Source organism: Gavia stellata, chromosome 15 (genome assembly GCF_030936135.1).
Source record: "Gavia stellata isolate bGavSte3 chromosome 15, bGavSte3.hap2, whole genome shotgun sequence".
Lineage (NCBI taxonomy): Eukaryota > Metazoa > Chordata > Aves > Gaviiformes > Gaviidae > Gavia > Gavia stellata.
Window position 1 is genome coordinate 21,181,254 of NC_082608.1, and position 26,030 is coordinate 21,207,283.

General features: G+C 49.8%; 1 protein-coding gene across 1 annotated transcript in view; it reads right to left on the minus strand.

Annotated features, from left to right (window-relative positions):
* Positions 1–2,614: 2,614 nt before the first annotated feature.
* SLC7A5 (solute carrier family 7 member 5) overlaps positions 2,615–26,030 on the minus strand; it is a 37,685-nt gene continuing 14,269 nt past the window's right edge. The window contains exons 2-11 of the mRNA XM_059825064.1: positions 24,260–24,385; positions 11,304–11,409; positions 10,505–10,549; positions 9,002–9,125; positions 7,792–7,895; positions 6,930–7,026; positions 6,421–6,570; positions 5,088–5,259; positions 3,906–3,910; positions 2,615–2,678 (exon numbers count right to left, since the gene is read on the minus strand). Coding sequence (XP_059681047.1) covers positions 2,649–2,678; positions 3,906–3,910; positions 5,088–5,259; positions 6,421–6,570; positions 6,930–7,026; positions 7,792–7,895; positions 9,002–9,125; positions 10,505–10,549; positions 11,304–11,409; positions 24,260–24,385 — 959 coding nt within the window. The 3' untranslated portion in view covers positions 2,615–2,648. The remainder of the gene's footprint in view (positions 2,679–3,905; positions 3,911–5,087; positions 5,260–6,420; positions 6,571–6,929; positions 7,027–7,791; positions 7,896–9,001; positions 9,126–10,504; positions 10,550–11,303; positions 11,410–24,259; positions 24,386–26,030) is intronic.

Below are 26,030 nucleotides of genomic sequence, written 5' to 3' on the forward strand. Positions count from 1 at the left end.
ACCCAGGCCCTGCAGGACACCTGCCCTGAGACCGTTACAGCCAAAAAAAACTGCAAACCAAGCGGAAGGTGACAGACTGAGGTTCTCTCTCGATGAAACAGGTCCAGCATAAGCAGCGATTTCCCATCACTACCCTGCCAAGACTTCTCAGCCTTCAGCTGGAAGAGGATTCCAAAAATTGAGTTCAGGTTTTGTGGTTCATGACCTTATTTATGCAAATGCCTCTCTGCAGGCACTGGATCTGAGATGCTCCAATTCATTGCACATAGGTCCCTGAACAGCCAGGCACTGGCCATAAACTTTGGGTTCTTCTGCACCGTAGATACACCCAAACCAGCTGCAACTCTCCACAGGTTAACTTAGCTCCAGGAGAGCTCAACGCTAACACATGTGAAGTGGCACCTGAGCTGGCTTGGGTATCTCTACACTGTGCTGCCATGGAAGAAGCAACCTGACAGCAAAGTTTTTCAGAGTGATGATTGTCTCACCTATTCCTCCTGCACTGCCTCAAAGCAAAGACGCGTGATTGGCGAAGCAATAGCAAAGAGCTGCACGTAGACACTTGTTGACATAACCACGGTCATTGTCACACACACTTGAACAGAAGCTGCCACCTGCTGTAACACACACTCTTGTTTTGCTAAAGAACTTCTTAAAAGGACAAAGCATGAGCTAGTACCATTGGTGACCTTAATGCCTCTTTCTCCGAAATAACTCTATGCTAAGAGGAGAATCCAGTAGAAAGCATTAGCTCTTGGAGGATCCCGGCTTCCCAACAGCTTAGTTTACAAAAATACTGAGGAGAAAAAGTAGTTCAACAACCCATTTGCACAAAGCACAAGCACAAAGATCTGTAACAGAGACTGAAGCAGCTCACTTGTGGGAAAAAAGATGCTCTTGATTTCCAGCTGATTATCACCTTGAGCGCAGAGGCATTATGAGCAAATTGTTCAAGAACTGCCGTTTTGCTGAAAAGGAGATGCTTGTGAACAAATAAAGCGACATGTTCCTAAGAGGACAGTTTTGACTACTTGGGAACTAGAGGAGTTTTGGGTGGGCTCAGGGGATGGGACTGCACCACCCTCAACAGCAAAACAAGATTTCACATGCAATCGTGGTTTGTGCTCAAAGACCTCTCCCGGAACGGGAGGATGTTGGTGGCGGCGTCTCCCCAAGCCAAACCTGATGCTGGAGTTTTGCATGAAGGAGGACCAGGCCCCCAGTCCCTGCTTCTTAGAACAAGACGTGTGGATGAGATACTTAGGGACATGGTTTAGTGGTGGACTTAGCAGGGTTAGGTTTACAGTTGGACTTGATGATCTTAAAGGTCTTTTCCAACCTAAATGATTCTATGATTCTAAAACAGACCATCTACAGCAGACTGAGATTGAAGCCAGGCTCCAGCCATCCAAGGACATCTGCCCCTTTCTACACCCCCAGACCCAGTTGGTCCCATCTCCACTGCACGTTCTAGAAGAGACACAGCATAACAAAGGGCACGGTGATAGGCAATGCACAGACAGACCCCAGGGAACGAGCCAAGGGAATCCCACCCTTATTTTCTGTCTGCAAATGGTTTAGGGGCAAACATGAATCACACTGCAGGCAATGAACAGGGCCATTTGGAGAGCATGATGTTGCTCATCCCATGCTGGATGATAGCCTACCTACAGAAAAACACGGAGCAAGCAAGCCAAGGACTTGGCCTTCTGCTAATTGCAATTCCCTGGGTTTATCAGGAGGAAGTCCACCCTCAGGCCTGCACCTGCCCCAGGGCTCATTCACAGGGCCACGGGATGGGCATTCTGGTGAAGAGCATCCCGGAGGACTGGCTCAATAGCAGGGAGATGGCTTGGATCTGAGAGTTAAAAGCCAGGTAGTGGCAGGGGACCCCGAGTGCTCTTGTCAGGAACGCAACGAAAGTCAGACGAGGCCTCCCCACATCATTTCTCTGACACTAATTCTGCTCTGCCTTGTCTCACCTAAGTCACTGCCAGTGGACAAAGTCCAAAGCGTCCAGCAGCACATATTTTGGTATGAGTTTGTGTGTGTGAGCATGTGAGCCAACATCAGCCAACCTTTGCTTCCCAACCACCCTCCCTTGGCCAGGTAAGGCAGGTGGGCCAGGCTCAGGACCACCCTGCGGCTCTGCGACAGTCCCAGCCCCAGACACAGGCACGTTCATACAGCTGGCAACACTCAAACTGGGCCCATGAGCAGATCCACCATGGTCTGGGGGATCCCAGACCCAAACCAAGTAAGCCTACATGGAACTGAAATACAGCCCGCAGTATCACACACACACAGAGGCTGATAGGACTCGCTGCTGCCGGACAGGCAGGATCCCTTTGAAGCTGCCAGCAGGAATTCCTCCTCCTGGTCCACGTTTGTACCAAGATCTTCTCATCGCAGGGTTGCTCATCTGCCAGGCTAAAGGGTGGTGACGGAGGGGCTGGAGGAGGCAAGGCAGAGCCAGGGGCATTGTGTCAGACACGAAGCAGCTCCGACGGGGTGCTCCAGTGCCTAGGTTTCGTTTACGAGGGATCAGAAGCATTTTCTCCTTGTGTCGTCTTAAAATAATATTGTGCGTTTCCTGGAGCTGAATGTCTCTGCTTTTCCTGCTTACGATTCTTGCGGAACCACTTCCATCAGTTTCTGGCACAGGACTGTTGCAGAGACTATGGGGAAGAAAGCAAAGTAGAGGTCAGAGATATGCTGGGCCCCTGCATGTGGTATCTTGGTCTCAGTTCATGATACTCTGCCTCAAAAGGGCTGACCCATCTGCCTCCCCACTCTGGTTCTGAGCAAGATCAGTCCAAATACAATTTAAGACTTGAAAGCACGTGAGCCACAGGCTGCTCTCTACTCATGCCCAGAACTTAAACACGTAACCCAGGGGGCTTTGCTCCTGCAGCAAAGATGCTGTACTGCCCCGAGAGAGGCTCCGGTACTTCTTGACACCAGTTTTAATTGCATGGTGATACGGTACCACTGCACCTCAAATCCTGTGTTCAGTTTTGGGCCCCTTACTACCAGAAGGACATTGAGGTGCTGGAGCGTGTCCAGAGAAGGGCGACGGAGCTGGTGAGGGGTCTGAAGCACAAGTCTGATGAGGAGTGGCTGAGGGAGCTGGGGGTGTTCAGTCTGGAGAAGAGGAGGCTGAGGGGAGACCTTATCACTCTCTACAACTGCCTGAAAGGGGGTTGTGGGGAGGTGGGTGTTGGTCTCTTCTCCCAAGTGACAAGTGACAGGACAAGAGGAAACGGCCTCAAGTTGTGCCAGGGGAGGTTCAGGCTGGATATTAGGGAAAATCTCTTTACTGGGAGAGTGGTGAAGCACTGGAAGAGGCTGCCCAGGGAGGCGGTGGAGTCACCATCACTGGAGGTGTTCAAGGAACGTGTGGACGAGGCACTGCGGGACATGGTTTAGTGGGCATGGAGGGGTTGGGTTGGTGGTGGGACTCGATGATCTTACAGGTCTTTTCCAACCTTAGTGATTCTGTGATTCTGTGGTAACTATGTTTGGATGCCAGAACTGCAGGCAGCCAAGACTAGGTCAGGCACAATAGCAGGAATGGGCACAGAAAATATGAGCCAATGCTTTTACTTCCAATTTTGACAACCTCGGCTGTATGTGCACACAGCTTCTTTAAAGGCTGAAGTACCGAGGACAAAACCAACTCAGCATATGGAACACCAGGCAGAGTTCACTGCCTTGCACAGAGCAGGTGAAGAGCAAGGGAAGCATTTCAGATGCAAGCTGGCACAAGAAAGGTGCTGAACTGAAGTAACTTCATTTTCCCACCCATTAGTTTTGGTGGCCGGTATCCAAACACACCTGTGCTTTCTGCTGCTTCACTGTGTGTTTGGAGATCACAAGATAGTCTTGCCAGGTAAAGCTAACACAAATTCTACCTACACACAAAGCCAAACTCAGATCAGTTGGAGGTAATCAAATGATCTGCAATATATGAATATACACATGTGTTTAAAGTTCATATGTTTCTAACTGGACATTTGCAGAATTATCATTCTGTGTTCCCAGAATATTTTCTATATTCTCCTTACAAGCCTTCGGTGGTGGAAAACAATTAATATGGTAATTTGCCACCCAGGCACTGCAAAAATGGCTTTTCCAGGAACTAAGCCTAATACTCAGAATAAAAAAGTGAGTGTGTGTGAGAAAGAGAGAGATGGGGGGAAAAAAATAGAATAACAAGTGCTGAGCACTGTTAAAAGCCTTTTTCTTCTTCATAAAAAGCATCCAGCTAAGGCTGGGCATTTCTACTTGTCTGCTTTTCTAGGTCAGCCTGTTGTATGAGAGCTGGGAGGCAGATGGTAGAGTTTAGTTACTTGGACAACACGGATTGACTTTCTTGATTCAGTTGTTCAGACAGAGGTTACATGTGCCAAGCACAGCCTCTCCATCCCTTCAAAACACACCGTGGTACAGCGTCAGCTGTTGGAAAACCTTCTGCGAAGCTACCTTAAAAATAAACCTCGTAAGAGAAAACATCCAGGGGATTTTCCCCTCCCTCTGCTCTGCTGCCCCATTTTGATGCCAAGGAGAGCTTTGACTGCATCAGAAATGTTAGCACTGGCTAAGCGATGGATTGGGACTAATTCTGAATTTTTAGCAGTCAAATTGAGGCCAACTGTGCTCAGACTGTTATGCTGTTACTTCTTTTCCCTTCCTACACCATTAGAAAGGGATTCTCTGCTGACAAAAGGCTGGACTCTGTGCTTTTACAGGAGGCAGAAGAAAGGCAGCAACGTGCTCAGTGAATTACGCTCCACTGCATAACAACAACCTGTTTGCCAAGATAAACCAACCCCATGCTGTTTGGCCCAAACTTTGCAATTATTGCAAGTCAGGGTGCGTTTTGGGTGCTTGGTAGATAAGGTAATCATCAGGTTAAAACTTGTTACCGTTAAAGAAGAATTGACCAGAGCCAAGACATTGGAAGCCTCCGCTACACGAACGAGAGCCAGTGCTACTAGCTGTTGCATTCTCACCGGGAAGCTGCTATTCTTGGAGCAAAAGCCAAAGCTGCAACCTTGCTCTTCACTGGTAATACTTACAGATGCCCTGGAGAACCCACTTGGGCTTGTTTTGCCACCAGACCCCGAAGAAGTACACAGGGATCCCACTGAAGATGATTGCAAAGCCAATCGCACATTCCTTTGGTGTCATCCAGAAGGAAACGGCAATGAGAAACAAGCAGGCCAGGATGAAGAAAATGGGCAGGCAGATGTTCACCTAAACAAGGACCCAAAGAACAGATTAGAAGTTGTATCAGGGGAACAGGGTACACTTTCCTGTGAAGTTTATCTAGCTGTACAGCCCGGGGAGGGAAGGAGTTCATGTTCCACCATGGACCTCTACGTGGACGGTGCTCCTGTCTGTCCCGGTGCTCTGAACAAGGGGACCATGACCTTGAACTGCCATGGGGAAGGTATCGATTTAGGCAGTGGTCTTCATCAATCCTGGAGAAAACAGATGTAGGCTAACACCTGACACGTACATTTAAAACCAGCAAAACAAAGCACGGAGATGTGGCTTGCCAAGAGCCAGGAGCATCCTTTGTTTGACCCCAATTCCATACTTGAATGCTTCCTTATAAAAAGCAGCTGTACCAACAGCATCAAATTCAGCAGCAGCACAAGCCATAGCATCTTCACGACAGTTTCTCAGGGGACTCGGCTACACTGCTCTGTGCAGGGCACCCGCTGAGAGCAGCCCAGCTTTTAGAAGAAAAACCAAAAAAACAAAGGAAACACCCTGCAAAGAGTTACTTTGGGAGGGCACTGGTACAGGTCTGTGAGTTTGTTTCTCTCTGGCTGCCTGTTGCCTGGCACAGACCTGAGTGTGCTGGGGGATGAGTGAGAAACATGCCTTTAAGGAGGGCAGACATGCTTGTGGCTGACACAATCTTGGCCGCCTCCCAGATGGGACACGGTACTGCCAAGCTGGCCAAGGACAAAGAGAACAAAGTTCTCCTCTCTGCAGGCGTGGGTTTGTCCGCTTTATTAAAAAACTATTTTAAGTGAATTCCACAATGGTACAGAGTGTTTCACTGAGAGCCACAGCCTATGATTTGTCCTGGGAATACGTTAGTCATTGAGAGTTTCCCACTGGGCTATCCTACCAGAACACCCCGCATCTCTGACACCCAGAGCCTCCTTCGCTCTGGTGTCCCCATGGCCACAGCAGCTCTTCATCCTCCTGCACCGATTCACATTCGGCAGATTTGCGTGCAGCAGGGACACTCGCGTTAGCTACAACACAACATTTCCCCTGCACGCTTGCAATCCCAGTCCCTCTTCCGTACGGGACATGCAGCCGTACTGGCTGAATCTTCCCCGGTGCTGAGAAGGGACTCAGGGAGGACCCATCACACAACTACCACACTGCTCTCACCTTGATGGGCCTTTCCAGCTCTGGCTTCTTGTAACGCAGCCACATCATGCCGATGATGGCCAGAGCCACGCACAGCCAGTTGAAGAAGCTGAAGAAGTTGATGACTGAGAAAATGTTGTTGGAGAAGGCATAGAGCAGGGTCATGACGCACTGCATCCAGGAAAAAAAAAGCCGTTAGCAAAGGGAGAAGTAGGCAAAACCACAAACGTTACAATACTAAATGCAGGTATTTTAGAAGAACCATCTGCCAGGAAAGAATCAGCTTGATTATTTTTTACTTATTTAAGCTATTTTCAATTGGTGCCTGGAGCAATTTCAAAACAGAAGTGGAATACGAGGATATGATGAGAAGGAGAAGGGTCTATCCTCTCCTGTAGGTGCATGTGGGAATGGCTGTGTCTGGAGATGGTGCCTAAGTAGCCCCACTCCAACCACTCTGATGGGATCCTACCCCCGACCCGTTTCTCAATACCAGGTCGATGCTCATCACCACAGACCCAGGCACTTACCGTAAAGATGAGGGATGGCAGGGGAGTGAGAAGCCTGGGGTGAATCATAGACAGGATGGAAGGCAAGTGTCCTTCTCGGGATCCCACGAAGAACAGCCTGAGGTGGGAGAGACAGTCGTTATCACCTCTGCAACCTTCAGCCTGGGGCTGGGGTTTCTCTTTAGCACAAAACAAGTGGGGATAGCCCAAGCTCAGCCGAGACAGTGGAAACGCCCAGGCTCCACGTAGGTTTTCCACCTCAGTGGTGCCTTGCACGATGCCAGCTGTGCCCTTTTGCTAGTCACTGGTTCGGGAGTGGGGCCCTCCAGGATCAGACCCCAGCATGGGGTGTTCTGCATGTACACAGTGGAAAGTCCCTGTCTTAGAAGGAAGGCTGGAGATGGACAAGGAATGCAAGAAAAGATGTATTTATATTCTCCTTTCCAGAGAGAGCAATTAAGTGACTTTCCTAAGACAACCCGGGAGATGTGTGTCAGAGCTGGAACCTCCTCAGTCCCCATCCTGCCCCATCCCTTCTCTTTCTGGAGGGATTCTCAGCCCTGAAGTTTCATAAGTTTCTGCTTTTAATTAAAGCCACTTTCTCAGGCAACATCGCTGAGCCGCAAGCCTGCGTTTGTTTATGTTCTAATAACTTCAACAGGACTTTGCCTGAGGAACAGAAGACTGAGACCACTGAAAGGGTTTCCTTTAAACTGGATATGGTTTTAAAGTCTTACTTTTTTTTCCCCGCGTTCCCCACATGGCCTCCAGACCCTTTAGACTTTGTGTCTACCCATAGCCACTCTTTGGAGGACAACTCCAAATGAAGAGGCATTCAGCATGACTTGTAAACAAAAACCACAAAATTGAGCAAGAAACCTACCGGGAAGAAGTGAAGAGAGATCCATTAACGGATCCAAAGCACGATAAGCCAACAAAGACGGGTATGATCCAGGACATGACGCCAAGGTGATAGTTCCCAAAATCCTACATGGGGGGCAACAAGACAGACATTTCACACCCAGAATGTCCAGAAGAACTCACAGCTATCTACAAAGATTTAATATTTGTAGAAGTCTGAACAAATGACACGGCTTAGTGCTAAAGCTGTTACGGACTTTTCCATGTTGCCATGTGCAGCTCCTCCTCCCTGAAAAAGCATTATTGTGGAATTGCAGAGAAATCCGCAGAAGGCCCTTCCCTCAGAGTCAGGACACAACGTTTATCAGAACGGCTATCCAAAAGTTCAAGACCAAACGGAAACTGCGAGGAGATTCAGATGCACAGCTATTGGCAATTGCTGAGTTAAGGACCCCGGGACACAGCCCCTCAGAAACGCAGTGACCTGGAGCTGTAGTTTTCTATCACAAACTGCCCCTGCGCTGCTTCACTGTAGTTTTATGCCAACACTATTACATTGATTTCAAGACTTGCAAAGGCACGCGACTAGAGCAATGCAACCCAGGCTGGCATCTCCAAGAACTCAGCGCTGCGTACGTGCAGGCTGGAGCGGGGCTGGGTACGAACCCGAAGGATGGAGCGCTGTCGCCTGCATGGCCCAGCCCGGCTTATCCTGGACTGGGAGATTCCCCTTGAAGCACTGAACCGTCCTGGTCACACTCAGTTTGCAAGGTCACACCAAGCTGCTCACTTCTGAAGCAACCAGGATTTCTGACCACAATGGCATTTTAATTAATAAAAGTATTATTTTTCTCTCTTAATTAAAACAAGGAAGAATCAGAGAGAGAACAATCTAGTTCAGTATTGACTGAATGACCTTTTCCCATAAGTATCACGCTCTGGTAACTGATGATAAGTCATGAGGCCAGCAGCAACCTTGCGTATTTACGCATTAAGAGCAGCGTTAACTGTCTGCCCACCCTTACTATTGTCTGTGATTAATCCCACTTGGTATCACACTGTTCTTCCCTGCTCCCGTCACAGTTGCTCTTTATCTCCTGTCAAACATCAGCTTTTTTGTAAGCAGCCATGATCAGCATGGAACAAACTAGGAGACGCATGCAGAGATTGTAAGTCTGATTTAACCAGCCCTGGAAAAGAGATGAGTCACATCAGAAATGCACCTATCTTACCACAGCCACGGCTTCGGACGTCAGCATCTGGTCCGTCGACAGGGTCGTGAAGTAAGCCAAGTTTGTCAGCACATAAACCAAAGTGACTACAGGTAGTGAGATGATGATAGCCAGAGGCAGGTTTCTAGGAAGAAAATAGAAATTGTAATGGAGCGGTGCAGTTCAAAGAGAGCTGTTGATGCCAGGGATCGGTGGCTCACACTGCAGCCCTCCTGCGCTCGCTTAAAGTCGGCTTGAGCCATTCTGCTCTTCTTCGGCTCCTCAGCACCTCCAGTTTCCCAGCCGCACGCCGCTCCCCTAGGAGAGGAGAAGATGCCCACACGGGAACAGCCTGGAGGCTGACAGATGGAGAGGGAAGGATTATGGCAGAAGAGACTTTTTGCATGGAGAGGCTCTGGCTGTCTGGGCAAACAGTAATCCAAGATCACTGCAAAGGCAATTAATTAAAACTAAGCCCTCATGTCTCTTGCAAGCCAGTGGCATTAGCACACGCATTCTCTTCTGGGTAAAGGAGAAGCATTTGTGCCGGTGGGTTTCTTGTGGGAGATGGAAAGATCAGGGATTTAGCGGGCAGTTTTTAGGCTCTAACTCTGTGCAGCTGGCTGGACTGATGAAACTCAAAGAAAATGAGTTCAGACACAGTCTGAGTGGGTCTGTAAAGATGAGGCTGTGTTGGTACAAATTTGCCTTTCCAAATAGTCTAACTTCATTTGTGAACGGAAACTGAAAAAGGAAACCCAGCTTGATGCCACATATAATTGGTCTAGTGGAGCTCAAAGCCACAGGAGGAGAGAGTCACATACCATGACTGCATTCAGAAGACAAGAAAATAATTGCAATCTGCAAAAACTTTTTTATAACTGTGTTTGTCAAGGAAAGGGCATATCAAATCTCATGCTTCCCAGCAGGCACTAATCACTGCCAGGGTCAGCCAGGAGTGGGTTCTTGCACAAGTGACCCTGAAACTCGTATCGACAGTGCCTCACAGGCACCTTCCCTACAAGCAAAAATCATTTATCAGCGACGTCCTGCTTTGGTGTGACCCACCCTCGTCTCACCGAGTCCCCTGCATAACCCTGAAAGGCACGAGCAGCGCAGAAAGCAGCTATTGCTCAAGAGAAGAGGAAGAGCACGTGACAAACATTCGTACGCACAAATACTCTTGTGGGAGTTTATACAAGACAGTAATAAAGCCACGAGTGCTTCTTCCTCGCCTGTAATTCACAGAGGTGCCATGCCAAGGAAGCAGGACTTTGCAACAACACTGATAATATTAGCAGTACCGGAAAGCAGCATAAGGAACAGCCCTTCTCATACAGAGATTATTATTCCCCTTCCCCTATTCCAGGGAGGAACAATGCCATCAATTTACCTCATTTCCTATTTCCCTAGAAAAAGACCTTGGCTTCTGGGCTGATTAGCAACCCTGTTACACACATGAGGAAAGGGCTTCCCAAGAACAAGTTTTCCTCCCCAGAAAGTCATCACAGGACACACACCTACCTGTAGGGATTTATCATCTCTTCTGTAACAAAATTCAAGTAATTCCTGTAATTTAAAAAGAACAGTGGTTATAATTCTGGTTAGTCCATGGAATAAATGAAGCCCTTCATCTTACTCATCTGCAAGGGAATTTCAGGAGGGGTAGAGAGACTGAAACATGCGGTGAAACTCATGATGGCTGATGCCTAGTCCAAGACCTACGGCACAAAACCTGCAAAGCGCGCGCCGAGGATGGTGCCGGTGGATCAAGCACACCATGCTGCCAGCTTCCCTGCAGCAGGAGGGGTGATTGCAGGTGAAGAACTGGAGCCACAAGCCACAGAGCCACCCTCTAGGCGATTAAGGATGGCTGCAACCGGCCTGTTTTCACAGCAAATCGAGCAGGCTCCTTGTGCTTGCGAGTGCTCAAAGGGACTGATAAAGAAGCTCTCCAGGAGCTTCAGTTTGGTGCTCTAAATAATCTGTTGGCATGTAACACATCTCTCCTCCGCTCGCTAAACCCACCCTGCTGCTTTCTCTTAAGACCACCTAGGAGCTGCACCAAGCAACCCAACATCTGCTGCCTCTTCTAAATCCCTTGACCACCACCGCTTCTTTGTGCTCCTATGTCCTGGCTGGGACCGGGGCGTGAAGTACGACTATTAACATTACTAGGCAAACCCAAAGCATCTGCCCTGTAGCCCTGGTTACAAGAAAGATGGAAAGTCTTCAACCACGCTCTTCCTGCAAACACAATCTGGGGACCAAGGCATGAACCACAGTATTGAGCACTGAAAAGAGATACAGGGCTGCATCTTACCATCCTCCATAGGCAAAGAGACCGCTGTACAAAGCTAACACAATGTTCCCCACGCCTACTTTTGTGCCTTCGAAGGCGTGCTCAGGAGTCAGGTTTGTCACATCACCTGCAGAAAACAAAACCAAGAAAGGATCGATGCAGATGGTTGAACCCCAAGGGCCTTTGTGGGTGTTGAAATAGAGAAACCTGGAGGCAAAAGCTGCTCTTAGGATACTTAATTATCATGCTGATGCATTTCGGGTTATGCTAGAGAGAGTGTGCACATATTTCTATCGGGCTGATTCCTCCAGTTTTACAGTGCTTAATTCATCCTGAGTAATGCACCAAATAATCAGCCCCAAATATACTTGTCTCGAGCAACTGGCCACTACTGAGACCTCAAAACTTTCTCACACTGCAACGTGCTATCGCCGAGGTAATCTCCCAGATATCTTCTCCCTGCGAAGAAAACATTCTGGGGACCTTCCTGCTGGAAGATGCTATGCAAACAGATAGTCACATTGTCGTCTCAACTGACAGCTGCTTTCATTCGATAAAAACCCAGGATTTCCTCCACTTCCACCGGCCACCCAGTAAAGCAGAAACCCAGGATTTCCTCTGGTCCCACCAGCCACCTGATAAAGCAGAGGGTTATGGCAATGCCTTTGATTGTGGGAAGTCAGGTTCTCTGGGGCTTCAATATCAGAAGTTAGCTTCTTTAGGGCTTGCATATCAAAAGTTCCTGTTATGTAGCTGCTTTTGAAATAAAAAGCCATAAATAGACGACTCGATTGTACCTTTGGTAAGAACTCTCCCGGAGCAGCCAAGGGTTTATTTATTTTGCTTTAAAATGCTCTGCAGTTGTTTTGTTCCCTGCCTTTTGATGTGGAGCCTGGGTGCAGGCCTGGGATGGCGAAGCCACGCTCCCCTCCCCGGACCCAGCGCTCCCCTTGGTGAGGACGGAAGCGGGGAGCGAGGCAGGATTCGGCAGGGCACGTTTGCATCCAGGGAGCCCTGTCAAAGCCCATGTGATTCCTCTTAGGGCACAGATCTTTACTAATCGCCCGAGCAACTCCATCACATGGCAGTCAGCTGGCCCGGAGCTTAACCCTTCATCTCTTAGCACAAGGTACAAAGGACGTGCATCTGGGGAAAGGAGAGGAATGCTAACATACCGGGCGTTTTTCCTCTGGGTAGCCTCTCTTCCCATCTCACGCTGCAAACTTGCACTCCCCTGTGCCACCAAAGGCCACGTTTGCAGAGGCTGGGTAACAAATATGGATGCACAGACCCTTCAATGCCTCCAACTCATCCTCCTAGCAGTGGGAAGGGGGACTTTTCCCCGACGGCACTATCAGTCTGCTGGTGCACCTTTCATTCACGGGGCTTCGCAAGGGACTGCTCCAAATCTGTGCCAGTGACACGGAGCTGCCCTGTGCACGTGGGAGAGCTACATCTTGCCTTTCCCCCTCTCTACCTGACCCTCCAGCTCTATCCCTATCCTTTCCATCCTGGACATTGCTCCCCTTCACCTCCTTTCTCCCTCCTGCTGAGTCTAACCAGGGCAAAAAGATATTCCCTAACACTGTGTCCAAAATGTCCAAAACTACCCAGAAAACCAGCTCCCCTCTGCCTTCCTCCCGGCCCAGTTGCTACCCTGTTTGCAAGGGGATGCTGTCCTGTGGCTGTGAGCTGCAAAAGAGCCAGGACCACAGCAGCAGCACATGCACCAGGCAATCAGGTCTGGGAAACACCAGTTTTCCAAGGCTCTACTTGTCCAGATCCCACTGCAGATTGCAGTTCTTCACTGGTGTTGCCTTGTCTCGCTCTCCCAGCACCTCCTTGCTAGGAAGGTCTCTTCTGAATCTACCTTGGGATATGCCGGTTGTATTTAATGCCCCCTTAGCCAGTGAATCTCCTTAGCAAAATGCACCAATTGTTTTTAAAAAGTGAGGTTGGAACATGTACATCAGAGTGTTCCAGGGAAGCCAGGAAATGCGAAGAGGTTCGGTCATGTAATCTTAATTTAGCATTAATGACCCAGCTTGGCTGCGATCAATAAGGCTGAGCAGGAGGTGGGTGTGCACGGTATCACATTCTGCTCGATCCCTCGGGCTCAGCTTTCCTGAATTTATTTTCTGCCCCTCCTGAATAATTACCAGTCTAATTCTTTCCAGGTCTTTTGTTATGGGAATAAGATATACTTTTTCTTAACAGTGACTGTAATTAGCTACTGGAATGGCACATGCATGGGCTAGGAGAGCAGGAGAGCTCTCCAGGTGTTTCAAACACCCCTCGGGATGTCTCTTCTCAAAAGGTCTGCTCGTGCTCTGCCAGTCGCCCAGCTCCCGCCCGGGCCGAGGGATCAGCACCTTTACCATGTCAGGAGGATGCTCTGATCCAGGAGGAGCCAGGGCACGAGCAGCATCACGCCGCAGGCTCACACCTCAATCTCTCGTCCACAACCGGACACCAGCTTCCACCGAAAGCCTCTTTCTGTTTGTCACAGGCAAAAAGCTCTCAGGCCAAATGTTCCTTTTTCTGAGGCAGCTGCAGGTTTCGCTCTGTGCCTTCCCAAACCTCACACAGAAACCGTGTGCTGGTGCCTCCAAGGAAGGGCTGAGCTGCCGCCCTCGCCCAGCTGGCCAGGAGGGGAGGAGAGCATCGGTGGTCCCCAGACCGAAACCACATGCCTGGATTCAGGATGTGCCACACGCTGGGGAACCCCGGGCATCTTCAGCTCCTGGGCAGGGAAGGGTCCAAGCCCAGTTCGGTGGCCTGCTGGGCTGTACAGACGCTTTGGCTGTGTGTCAGGAGGACTGCCTGCTCTCCAGGACACACGAGCGAGGAGGAGGGAAAGGCAGCGCGGGACAGCTACGGGAGCAGCACTCAAGCAAAGAAATTAAAACAAAGCCTGGCATTTCATTACACTGTGGGTGGGCGGGGGTGACGGATGGAGGGATGGATGGGTGGGACATAACTAATTACTCGCACGGCTCTTCCTTGCACCCGCTGCGGCACGCACCTAACCCATCTCTTTGAAGCACCGAAATGCAGCTACCGGCAAAGGAGCGGCAAGTCAGCGTGGAGGCAGCCAGGAGAGGAGACTGGGTAGGAAGGAAGGGGCTTTTTGTTCCTCCTCAAAACTTGAGGAGCTGGCACCTCGCTGCCCTCTCCCTGCCTCACCTAGCAAGAGCTGTAGCTCTCCAAAAACTTGCAGCGAGTTGCTAAACTTCACGTCTCTACGCTCCCATGCTAAAATGGATTTAGCAACATGTCAGAACACGATTAAATAACCAGAGGAGCTGAGATCTGTCTCTTCCCACTCCAAGGGGACAAGCTCATGTTCTCAGGTGTCCACACGATGCCCCTTTGCCACGATGTTTGCTTCTTTCATGCTTTATCGCTTCCTGGTTGCGACAGGAGCCTGGGCTCCTGAACAAGCACGCCCTGCAGTTCACATCCCAGCAGAGCAGCCCTCCTCTCCCACCATCGCCACAAAGCTCTGTCCCACCGTGCCCGCCAGCAGATCACCAGAAAGATAATAATTTCTGCCTGCCAGCGATGCCTTTACAGACATAACTGGCACCACACGTTATACATCCTGGGACAAAAAAGCCAAGCTCCAGCAGCGATGCTGGAAAGGTATCCCAGACGTCTTCCCACATGGACCGAGTTGTAAAATACAGTGGGTGAGCTCTGACTGTACCCACAAATCTTTGGAAGAGAAACCCATGGCACAAAGATACCTTGTCCGGCGTGCCCCCCTTGTTCTTACACTTATCCACTGATGCTTGCTGTTGGCCCCAGCTGGAGACTGGGGATACTGGGCCAGATGGTCCAGCACGGTCATTCTTACCTCCTTCTTTTGATACAAATGCTCATTAGGAGCTGGTGTTCAAAATGGAGCTATGAACCTCTGTCCCAGACACTCTGCATCTTTCAAGGCTGAACGTGCAATTCAAGCCTCCAGACTCCGGACGTTTGAACCGCAGACTCTGGATCAAATCAAGGGTTACAAATCTGCAGGTGAGGCTGCCAAGCACGGCCTCGACTGCTCCCACGGAGCGAGAGGTCCGTAAGCCAGCGCATCCCGGGCCAAGGCGTGCTCTGCCCACCCTCCCGGCTTCCCCGTCCTCCCCAGCCCACGCAGCCGCGGCTGCTCTCCAGGCAATGCCCTGCCCGTGCCTGGCACCCCGGCGATCTCAAACCTGGTTTGAACTGGCTGTTCAACTGCACTCTGCTCTACAATTAACCAAATTAAGGTAACAAGCTCTGACACAAACCCCATTTGCTGATCTTGCCAGCTGCCAAGACTCTGGTAATTGCGCCAGCAAGCGATGGGTCACCTGGGGCCTTTCTGCGGGAAGGACCTATTTCGGGTCCATGCGCTGCGTGTTCAGACCCTTTCTTTGAAACCGTTCAGTTGTTCCCCGGTCATGTCCATTCCGGATTTAATAGCACAGCAATCTTCTCTTGCAGAAAGCATTTAATGATAATTAAATATTTTTAACTTGCCTAAACAGCGAGGAGAGGGAACACAGCCATCTAGAGAGCTCGGCAAGAGAAGACGGGGGGCCCTCAGCGTGTCTCGCTCGTGGAGGAAACAGAGCCAGGGAGAAATGTGTTGTATATATGAAAAACCCCAGAGGAGAAGATCCACTCAGCTGTTGAGCCATTTCCTGAGAAAAGCAGCGGGAGTTCAATCGACTGAGTCAGAAAAACAAGACGGCATGAAACACACAGGGGCCAGGGTTAGGAGAGCATCTCGCCGGCAGCTCTTGGCTCCCCGGGAAACGCACGCTCGGTAGCCGCAGAAGCTGTTTGCTCCTCTCTGATCGCTGCCACTCTGCAGACAGCTTTGCATTAAGCAGTTTTGAACAACAGCTACTAAACTTGGGTCCCGTAGCAGACGAGTTTATGGGTCTGAAAGACACTACCAGAAACCTTGGACCAGCAGAGAGGGCATCCAAGGAGGAGCTGGAGCTCCTGGGTTACGTCCCTGGTTCTCACCACCAGCTGTGGACAGGCTATGACGCTTCCCCCTCGTTTCAACCACTTCCTTCTGTTTTATGGAAAAGTCCCTCTCTCCTCCCAGTGCTGGGAAGCTTTGTCAATATTATTTCTCCTCCAGGGTGAAACTAAGAGGCTGGGCTCCTGGATTCACTCCACCCCACGCACTACTCAAGCTTCACAACTTTTGCAGCGGTCCACCAGGACACCACTTGGGCCAGAGAGCGTTTTGTTACCCTTCCCTCCTCTGCATCCTGCTGATACCACCAAAAACCCTTTTACCCTCCTCCTCCCCTAAGCAAACCCCTCTCGATTTTCACAGCCCCCATGTCTGCCGGCATAACGTTTACTGATGAGAAATAAAGAAGCAGCGGCGCGAGCCCTGGAGCGATGCACGGCATGCAAAACGCCGTGCCTCCTCCGGGAGCCAGAAAGCAGAGGCAGTGCAGAGACCCTGGATGAACAGGGTCCCTTTGATCCTTAGCACAGCATGGAAAGGTGCGTCCTAAATGTCCCCATGTCTGTCCCTATCAGGGCAGATTAACAGCAAGGTGCAAACCCTAAACAAACCACCCAGTGGGTTTCCAGCCACTTCCATAAGCTCGTTCTTTCTTTTCGTCACTGCACAACAGGTTCAGTCCACGTCCACAGAAACTTGTGATCGAGAATGACAAACAAGAATGAGCCACCTGACCAGGCGCTGGAGGGGCTAACCAGAGCCAAGCAGCTTGACATGCAAGAGAGCCAAGAACATTTGGGGAGGGCAGATCCTCCTGCCTGTCACCCACTCCTCTGGCACCACAGGCAAGGCCATGAATTTCAGCCCAGCAGTTGAAGGCCGTGGGAAAGGATCAATCTAAAATGCAAGCAAAGCACAGGTATACACACACACAGAGCTATCGACTGCACGGCTACACCTTAGCCGTGAACGACTGCTTCTGCTGCAACCAAAGACTTCAGGGAGACGGAGAGAGGAGACCCAGACAGAGATGCAAAGAAGCAAATACCAAAGTATTAGCTGCTCTCTAGTTAAATACGTCTGCATGGCTGGGATAGCTGCGCTTGGAAAAATGAGAAGCCAACAGAGCCTCTCACGTCAGCTGCCTTAAACCCCCTCAGCCCCCAGCAGCGGTGAGCAGGGTCCCCTGCGGCAGGTCGGAGGTGTCTCCCTCAGCCTCCAGCGCAAGGCACCTACCCTGATCCAGCTTAGCATTCGGCAGTTCATTCAGGGTACCAAACATGAGCAAGATGCTACAATCCACAACTCTTTGGATAATGCAGCTTTTCAGACGTCAAGGCACTTTTCCACCCTGAAGAGTTAATGCAGCGATAAACCTCCACGGGCGATGTTAACCAAACAAGGGTTCACATCATCGTTAAAGGCCAAGCTTCCAGGGCGTGCACACAGAGCCACTCCAGCCCACAACGAGCACAAGAACCACAGGTCACTGACTGACGGCTTCTGTATTTTGGGTTGTTGTTGTTGTTGTTAAATGCATTTTATTTATTTTTGGACAGGCAACTTTGCACTTGTAAAACACCAAAGCCCCAGCAGGCTGAACTCTATCCTTGAATCTGTAATTGCCAAACATTTTCTGGGCAGAGTGGGCAAGAAAAAAATTGTCTGAGCAGAAACGAACCGCTGCTCTCGCTCCAAACCCGAGCAGGCAAGCTGCAGAGCACGCCAAGCTGCCATGCCCACTTGGCCTCAGCGTTTGCATCCACCTTTGGCTGGAAAAGAAATCAAAGATTAGAGAGCGAGAGGCCCATAAAACATAATAGTGCTGTATCAACCCTCCAGCGTTAAGACGCCTGATTAATCTCCAGCATGTGGTTGATGTGATTTAGAGGTGCAGGATGCTGGCAGCCTTCCCAGCTTCCTTGTTCGTGCTCTCCTTCGGTACAGTCTTCCACCTTCCACGCGCTCTCTGAACAAGAGGGTGAGTACAGGAAGCACAATAGCTTTCCTTCAAAGCTTACTGCTGGAAAATCACGTTATAGTGGCATTTCTGAATGCCAGCGTAACAAGAAACGGCACGGGCAGCTGCAGGGCACGCTTTTCTTGCAATCTCATGTGCACGAGCCTCAGCCCCAACTTGCAGGGACACACTCAGAAGCCTGAGGGATGTTTACTAGTCATAGGCTTTGCCTCCTGTCTGCCAACGAGGATCTACAGCGTGAGTTAGTCATGGGCTGACTGGGTGAACACCCATCTGGTGTGGCTTTGGGCTCCAAACTCCTCTCAGACACCTACAGCTGATTCTCGTGTCCCAGGTTGCGTCCTAGAGCCAGTCCCTTGGGTGAGCTGGTCCCTCCGGGCACAGACACCAGTGCAACGGCTACCCTGCTGCGTACCACGACCACAGTGTGCACAAGGACATTGCTGCAGCAAAAGGCAGGTCGCAACCGATGGGGCAGGAAATAAAAAAATATATAAATCAACTGAAAACAACAAACTCCTAAACACCAACCTGCCGATCAGGTTCAATCTCGGCATCACGCTATGGATACGAGAGATGAGACCAGCTCAAAGGAAAACTTGTGGTAGATTTCTTTAGCTATGCTAAGTGCTCATTCGTCTCTGGATGGCCAAGCGTGATTAAGTGTAGGTGCAAACCCAGGTGAATTCAGACAACGACCACTCTTGTTTTCTCTTAGTATCTGTGTGCCACTGTGCTTTGAGACCCGAGGGAGCCTGAGGTTTTAATTCCCAGCCATGAAATCAAGTTTTCCTGCCATGTCAGCAGGACCCCCCAGAGCAGCCCTGCCCTCCCCGCGCTGACAGCCGTATCCTCCCCTTTGCTGCGTGCAGAGCTCATCGGCTCAGCCCCCGCGTCTCCCTCCGGATCTGGCGCAAGGGGCTTTTTTGGGACCTTCAACTGACGTTGCCACGGGCAGCAGTGAAGAAAATCTGGGGGGAAAGGAAGAGCGAGTAAACTTTCCCTCCCTCAGGTCTTTCTTAATCACAGGATTTTTCACCAAAAAAAGGCAGAGGAAAAAGTTTGGACAGGGAACTAAGCAAAATAACCCTCACAGAGAAAGGGAGAGACCAAGTGGGCATTTTCCAGCACAAGACAAAGGGATTCGATAACCGAAAGCGGTACCCAGATGTGCACGCACGCCCACAGCGCCAAGATCTTGCCTCGCATCTGGAGTCCTTCGATGATATTTTTAGGAGGCTTCACAGACATGCTAAGCACACATTAATGACTGAAGGTTTGAATCTTCGTTTCAGCACTTTCAGAAACCCTCCCGCGTCGAGTTCAGCATTTTCCAGCTGCAACTACACCTCTAAATACCTTTTGACAAAGAGCAAACGATATTGGGGTGGGGGGTGCCAGTGCTGCCTGATATCGTACACATCTATTTCGAGAAAAAACAAGATTAAAACCAAAACTCCCTGCCTAGTCTAAGTTCTCCATGGCAAATGTCTGGAGTGAAACCTGCCTACTCTGTCCTTAATTCACCCTGTGCTTGTTCAGCAGATGCAACTCTGCTGGTCTCTGACAAGCCCGACGACGGGAATTAGAGAGAATAATGCTGCTGCCATCAAACAGGCACTCCAGGCACCGCAGATGAAAAATTTAAGATCAGAAATCAGGCATTATGAGGGAAAAGGGACAATAAGTTCAATAAAAATAATTCAATAAAACAAGTGTTAAATTCTATTTCCCTACATCCCAAGTGCCCAACTCTTTTTTTTTTTTGAGGCAGAAGCGCTGGTGAGGAATCGCAGCGAGGGCTGGAGCCCAGCACGGCAGCACTGCCCCGTCTGCAAACACATGGCACCTCGCTCTTGAGCTGCCCAAGGGGTCTGGAGCACGAGTCTGATGAGGAGCGGCTGAGGGAGCTGGGGGTGTTCAGTCTGGAGAAGAGGAGGCTGAGGGGAGACCTCATCGCTCTCTACAACTGCCTGAAAGGGGGTTGTGGGGAGGGGGGTGTTGGTCTCTTCTCCCAAGTGACAAGTGACAGGACAAGAGGAAACGGCCTCAAGTTGCGCCAGGGGAGGTTCAGGCTGGATATTAGGGAAAATCTCTTTACTGGGAGAGTGGTGAAGCACTGGAACAGGCTGCCCAGGGAGGTGGTGGAGTCACCATCCCTGGAGGTGTTCAAGGAAGGTGTGGACGTGGCAGTGCGGGACATGGTTTAGTGGGCATGGTGGGGTTGGGGTGGTGGTTGGGCTTGATGATCTTACAGGTCTTTTCCAACCTTAATGATTCTGTGGTTCTAGGACATCAACAACAGGAAAGAACATATCTGAAACATGTTTGTGATATGTTTTTAGATGTTTTTTTACATCAAAACCTGTGCTGAATTTCCTCGCATGTAAAAAGCATGAGTGTGTCTTTAAAGATTAGCACATTTTTTTGACTGTCTCATGCCTAGGTTACTTTTTAAGGCAGTGTGAGCTGCAGGGTGATAGGGTATGAAGAACACAGCGGCAGACCTAACCACAGACTCCTGTGGCACAGCCAGTGCAGAAAACACCCCTCAAACCTGCACGGCCTCTGTCCCAACCGGCTGCGCGATCTAGTCCCACGCATCCCGCTCACCAGGTCAAGACTACGGCCAAAAAATACCCAGAGGCGGCTGGACAGAAAGCAATTTGTGAGAGCTGGTAAAACAGCAGAATCAAAAATAAACCTAGTTTTTGTAAGAGTGGAGTGAAAAAATCCTGATCCTGACTACGGTCCAAGTTATTTATACTATATAAGTCCTACAGACTGGTGGGCTGTACAGTGGGGGACTGTATATAAGGTTTTACGCACTAACACACCAAGTCCAGGACATTGAACTTTTAAAAGCCTTTGTGTGGCTAGAGTTGTGTTGCTTTAAAAGTGTAACTTTTGTATTAGTAAAGTAATTGCATGCCAAATGGGTCAGCCACACTGAGTCAACTTCAAGTAGTTGAAAGGCTGTCGAAGTAGGAAACCAACTTCACCCTCCTTTTGAAGATGCATGAAAGAAGTGATGGAAAGCAGCTGTCCACAGGAAGATCACAAGGCAACGCCGTTCACTGTGTGGTAATATTGCCACATATTTCTTTGTCTTGAGATGTTACTGCTTTTCTGAAAATAATGAAAATATCCAATGGAAGGATAAAAAGAAAAAAAGCCAAAAGCTGAAGGCAGGAGGTCAATACAGAGAAAGACAGACTTCTGTGAAGCCTCAGAAATTCCCACATTTGAGCAAGGAACTGTGGTATTGCTCCTCTTCTCTGTTTATGGATACTGTAAACATAAATCAGCAATGGGACAGTAACCGTCAAAGCAAGTCAATCAGCTCGGCTCAGGCACTACCCGGAGTGTCATGGGAACACACCACCCCACCACCGCTGAAACTGCAGCCCCAGACAAATCAACTTGGTGCGTATTTCACCCCAATAATAGCTGCCAGCTTGGGACTGAATTCACCCAGCTGATAGTGGTAAGAGTCCTCTTTATCCAAAGAACGTTGGAAGGGGTATAACGGAAAAGAAGGGCACGCAGAGGAGCAGCAAAGGCATGGTGCTGGGGCTCGGTATGGGACCCAGGACCACCAACCTACTCAGAGGCTTTTAGGAAAACGTTACCCGTTTAAGGAGATGAGCACTTTAAAAGACTGGGTCTGTAGTACTTCGCCTGGAGAATATCCAGCGGCTCTCTGCTGTACCACTAACGCACAGCGCAGCCTCGGAGAGCACAGACACGGCGGCTCCCAGGTGCATCAGGTTTGTCCCCCTGCTCCAAGGCAGGTTCGACTCAAACCATTCCCGAGAGGCGTTTATTAACCTGTTCCCGTGACTCTCCAGTGAGGCAGCCTCCCTGGACAATCTACCTGAGCTCTGCGTTACAGTTAAAAGTGTTTTTCTAAAGGCTAATTTAAATTTCCCTTGCCTCACAGCTCGCACCCATCATTTCTCGTCCCAACAAAGATGGAGAGTGGTGCAGCGCTTTCCCGTTTTCAGTATGCTTTAAGTGATGCTGGTATGCTTTCCTTGAAGAAAAAAGAAGAAAAAATAAGACAGTCGCTTGATGTATCCCTGCTACATAAAAGCATCAAGTTACCTGGCATGATTTAAAGAAAAGTTGAGAAAGTTGCAAAAACGCAGGTGGAAGCTAAGGCAGGGCACATGAAAGGAGCTTGCACGTTCTTAAGGACATACCAGAGAGCTCGCAACTTCCATAAGGAGATTAATAAAATCCCCGTTAGCCCACGGGCAGAATCCCAGGCAGTATGTTGTAAAATAGGAACTCGGACAAGCAGTAGCGTGCCCCTTGGGACAAGGTGTAAACGCGGGCTTTGCGAGGAGCGTCCTCTGCAGACCCCAAGGTTCCCGCTCCGATCCAGTTCGCTTTGCGCCGAGCGTCGTGTGCACACTCGGGAAGAAAAGGTCTTTGCCTTCAGATGCCGTCTGTCATCCATTGCTTTTGCTCTTGTCACCTTTCGCTCTGCCTGAAGCGGCCGGGTGGTTTAGCAGGCACCTAAACGTCCCATGAAATGCAAGACGGACGCAACTCACGGTTGTACCTCTCCAGACCTACCAAAACTTGGGACTGTGATAGGCTTCATGGGAGGTAAAAAGCTTCTGAGACAGAAGAGTATAGGATGGGGTTTTCTGTACACAAGTCTGAAATCTCTTATTGGTTACAGATATAAATCAGTGGAAATATCATGTATTTATAGCTGAGGAACCAGGGCAGAAAGTGATTCACCCTCAAGAAAAGGACAAACGAACAGTGCAGAGGGAAGGTGATGCTGAAGAAGCAAATTAAGGTTATCACCGGCAAGCAGAAAACAATTGTAAAGACCTTTTATTGGTAAAATGTTAAAAAACCAACAGAGATTTACGTTTACTTATCCTTTTCCTTGTAAGAGAGAAAAAAAGTTCAGCAAAGCAGTCTGGGGAGATACAAAGAGGAAGGAGGTATATTTTGCGATAAGCCTCAAACAATGTTCCTGTTGAGCGTAGGCACTGAGCTAGAAGAAAATAAAACCTCTGATAAAGCAAGAAATTCTGCAAAGACAGCACTGGCTCCCATAGCTGAGGCAGGAATTAAAAGGACCCACGTGCACACACAAACATACACACGCACACGCGCTTGCCAGTACAGAGACGGGAGGAACTATAGACTTTTATCCACGTTTAACAAACAGGGCCTGTACTGTTCCCTAAGAAAAGTTTATTCTCGCAAAACTCGCGCAAAAAAGCGCACAGTAAAGCTTATCTGGGGGGGTTAGTTAATCAGATGGGTAACTCCGAGAGGATTTTAAGTGTGCATGAAGAAAACAGGCAAAACCGCCAGAAAATTTGCTTTATCTTCCCATTTTTATCTTCTTTTTTAGATGCTAGTTGACAGACGTGCACACTAAAGTCAGCTGAGAGCCCCAATATCCCCGTTCATCTTCCGCAGCCTTGCCTGACCCAGGTGTCCCTACGTGACCCCATGGACTCAGCCAAACTATTCCATACCTGAAGCAGGAAGAAGGGGAATGTACAGGGGTGGTTTGTGAAAGAAGGACAATTACTGGGGGCTGCTTCGCACACGCAGATACTTCTCTACTTAGCAAATGGCCACAACCAGCTACCAGTTACAGAAAAGACTTTTGAGAGCCACAGCACCACAATTTTCAACCCGTGTAAACTTGGCAGCTCTGCAATCCCAAAGGGAGAGGCTGCACAGTGACCGAATTAAATGGAAAAGACCTTGGGCGGGATGTGCTGGGCTCCAGCAGCATGAAATCCAGCAGAACTTCAGCACGGTAAATACGAAGTCTCACAAATAAAATGCACAAAAGCACTCAGCGCTTTGCAAAGCACGAGCTGGAAATATCACCCAAGCATGCAAGTGAACAAAAGACGCTTGTAAAGCATTTCTGCTAGCTCTGAAACGCTTGGGTTAGGACTCCTGGGCTTTGTCCCTAATTCCCAGATTCTGCTCCAACTGCACACCACCTTCAAAAGAAAAGGGAAACATACTCACCCTTTGCAAGCTGCACGAAGCCAAGAATGATGATCAGAGCCAGCGCCAGCAGTTTTGCCGCAGCAAAGGCATCCTGAACACGAGTAGCAGCTTTCACGCTGTAACAGTTCACTGCTGTGAGGAGCACTAAGGGAAAAGCACAAGAGGAGAAATATCAGTTTTCAGCGAAACGCTTAAAATGCAAAAAAAATTATGGCAAATTGGCGTTTGCTTTTTGCTAAAACTTAAGCAAAGATGAAGAGTCTCTTCCTCAAATAGAAACTTTTCAAAAGCAAGGCTCTGCAGCCAGGCACTTCTCTGTTCTGTCTTTCGTTTTGGCAGCAGATGGTTTGAATAGTGCAGACACTCCTTGGGACAAGGAACCGTCCTGCGGCACGGGGAAGTACACTTCTGAGGGCATATAAATCAAAGCGGTTACTGCAACCATTAGCATCAAAGCGCTCGGTTGCAATGCCTGTTGAGCCGATCCAATGAAATGCTGCTGGGGTGTGAGAACACCATAGAAAGGTCAGGACAAGCTTCCAGCGCTGATATATAGTTATTTGTACAACAATAGCACCGAAAAGGCTATCGAGGCTACACCATGCTGCCCGCTGCATAAATGTAAAGGAAGAGATGTCCCTGTCCTGATCCACTCGTCCCCGTCCTGACCCACTCGTCCCTGTCCTGACCAACTCATCCCTGTCCTGACCCACTCATCCCTGTCCTGACCCATTCCTCCCTGTCCTGACCCACTCGTCCCCGTCCTGACCCACTCGTCCCTGTCCCGACCCACTCGTCCCTGTCCTGACCCATTCGTCACCGTCCTGACCCATTTGTCCCTGTCCTGACCCATTCCTCCCTGTCCTGACCCACTTGTCCCCGTCCTGATCCATTTGTCCCCGTCCTGACCCATTCGTCCCCGTCCTGACCCACTCGTCCCCGTCCTGACCCACTCGTCCCCGTCCTGACCCATTCGTCCCCATCCTGACCTACTCGTCCCCATCCTGACCCACTCGTCCCCATCCTGACCCATTTGTCACCGTCCTGACCCATTTGTCCCTGTCCTGACCCATTTGTCCCTGTCCTGACCCACTCGTCCCCATCCTGACCCATTCGTCCCCATCCTGATCCATTCGTCCCCGTCCTGACCCATTTGTCCCTGTCCTGACCCACTCATCCCTGTCCTGACCCATTCGGCAGGCTGCGAGCCAGACGCCTGCAGGTCAGCGGCACAGACAGGGAGAGAAGCCGGACAGAAGGAAACCCTCATCCTCTGCTTGACCCACTCGACCAGTGGTGCCAGGGACAGTTGTGCAGGCTTTCAGAGAGGCTCACCAGGGCCGCACACCGCAGCGACGGGAGAGAGGGCTGCACAGAGCAGGCCAGCGCCACGGCTCAGATTTGCTGTGGCTGCTCTTGTACTTGATGACACTGCCCTCCTCACGCAGCATTTTGCTTGCCCAGAAGCTCCCACCACCTACAAGTTGCTCTGTGGTTAATGCAACTAATGAAGCCTAATTTCCTACCTTTTTTTGCCCTGTTCCCCCATCACCCTCCTCTGGATCGCCTGCTCCTGCCCCTATTCAGTGCCTACCAGGCAAGGGACAGCGTGAACTTGTCTAAAGCCCCCAAAGCTGCTGACTGGCCGAGTTTTCACCTGTTTCAGAGAAAATAATGGCTAAAACCTTTACTGCTCTTCCAAATCACTTACTATTTTCGTGCCCGGCTCACTCCCTGCTCCCCAGAGCCTGTTGCTTGTAATAGAGACGGGCAAATGTCACGCAGAGGA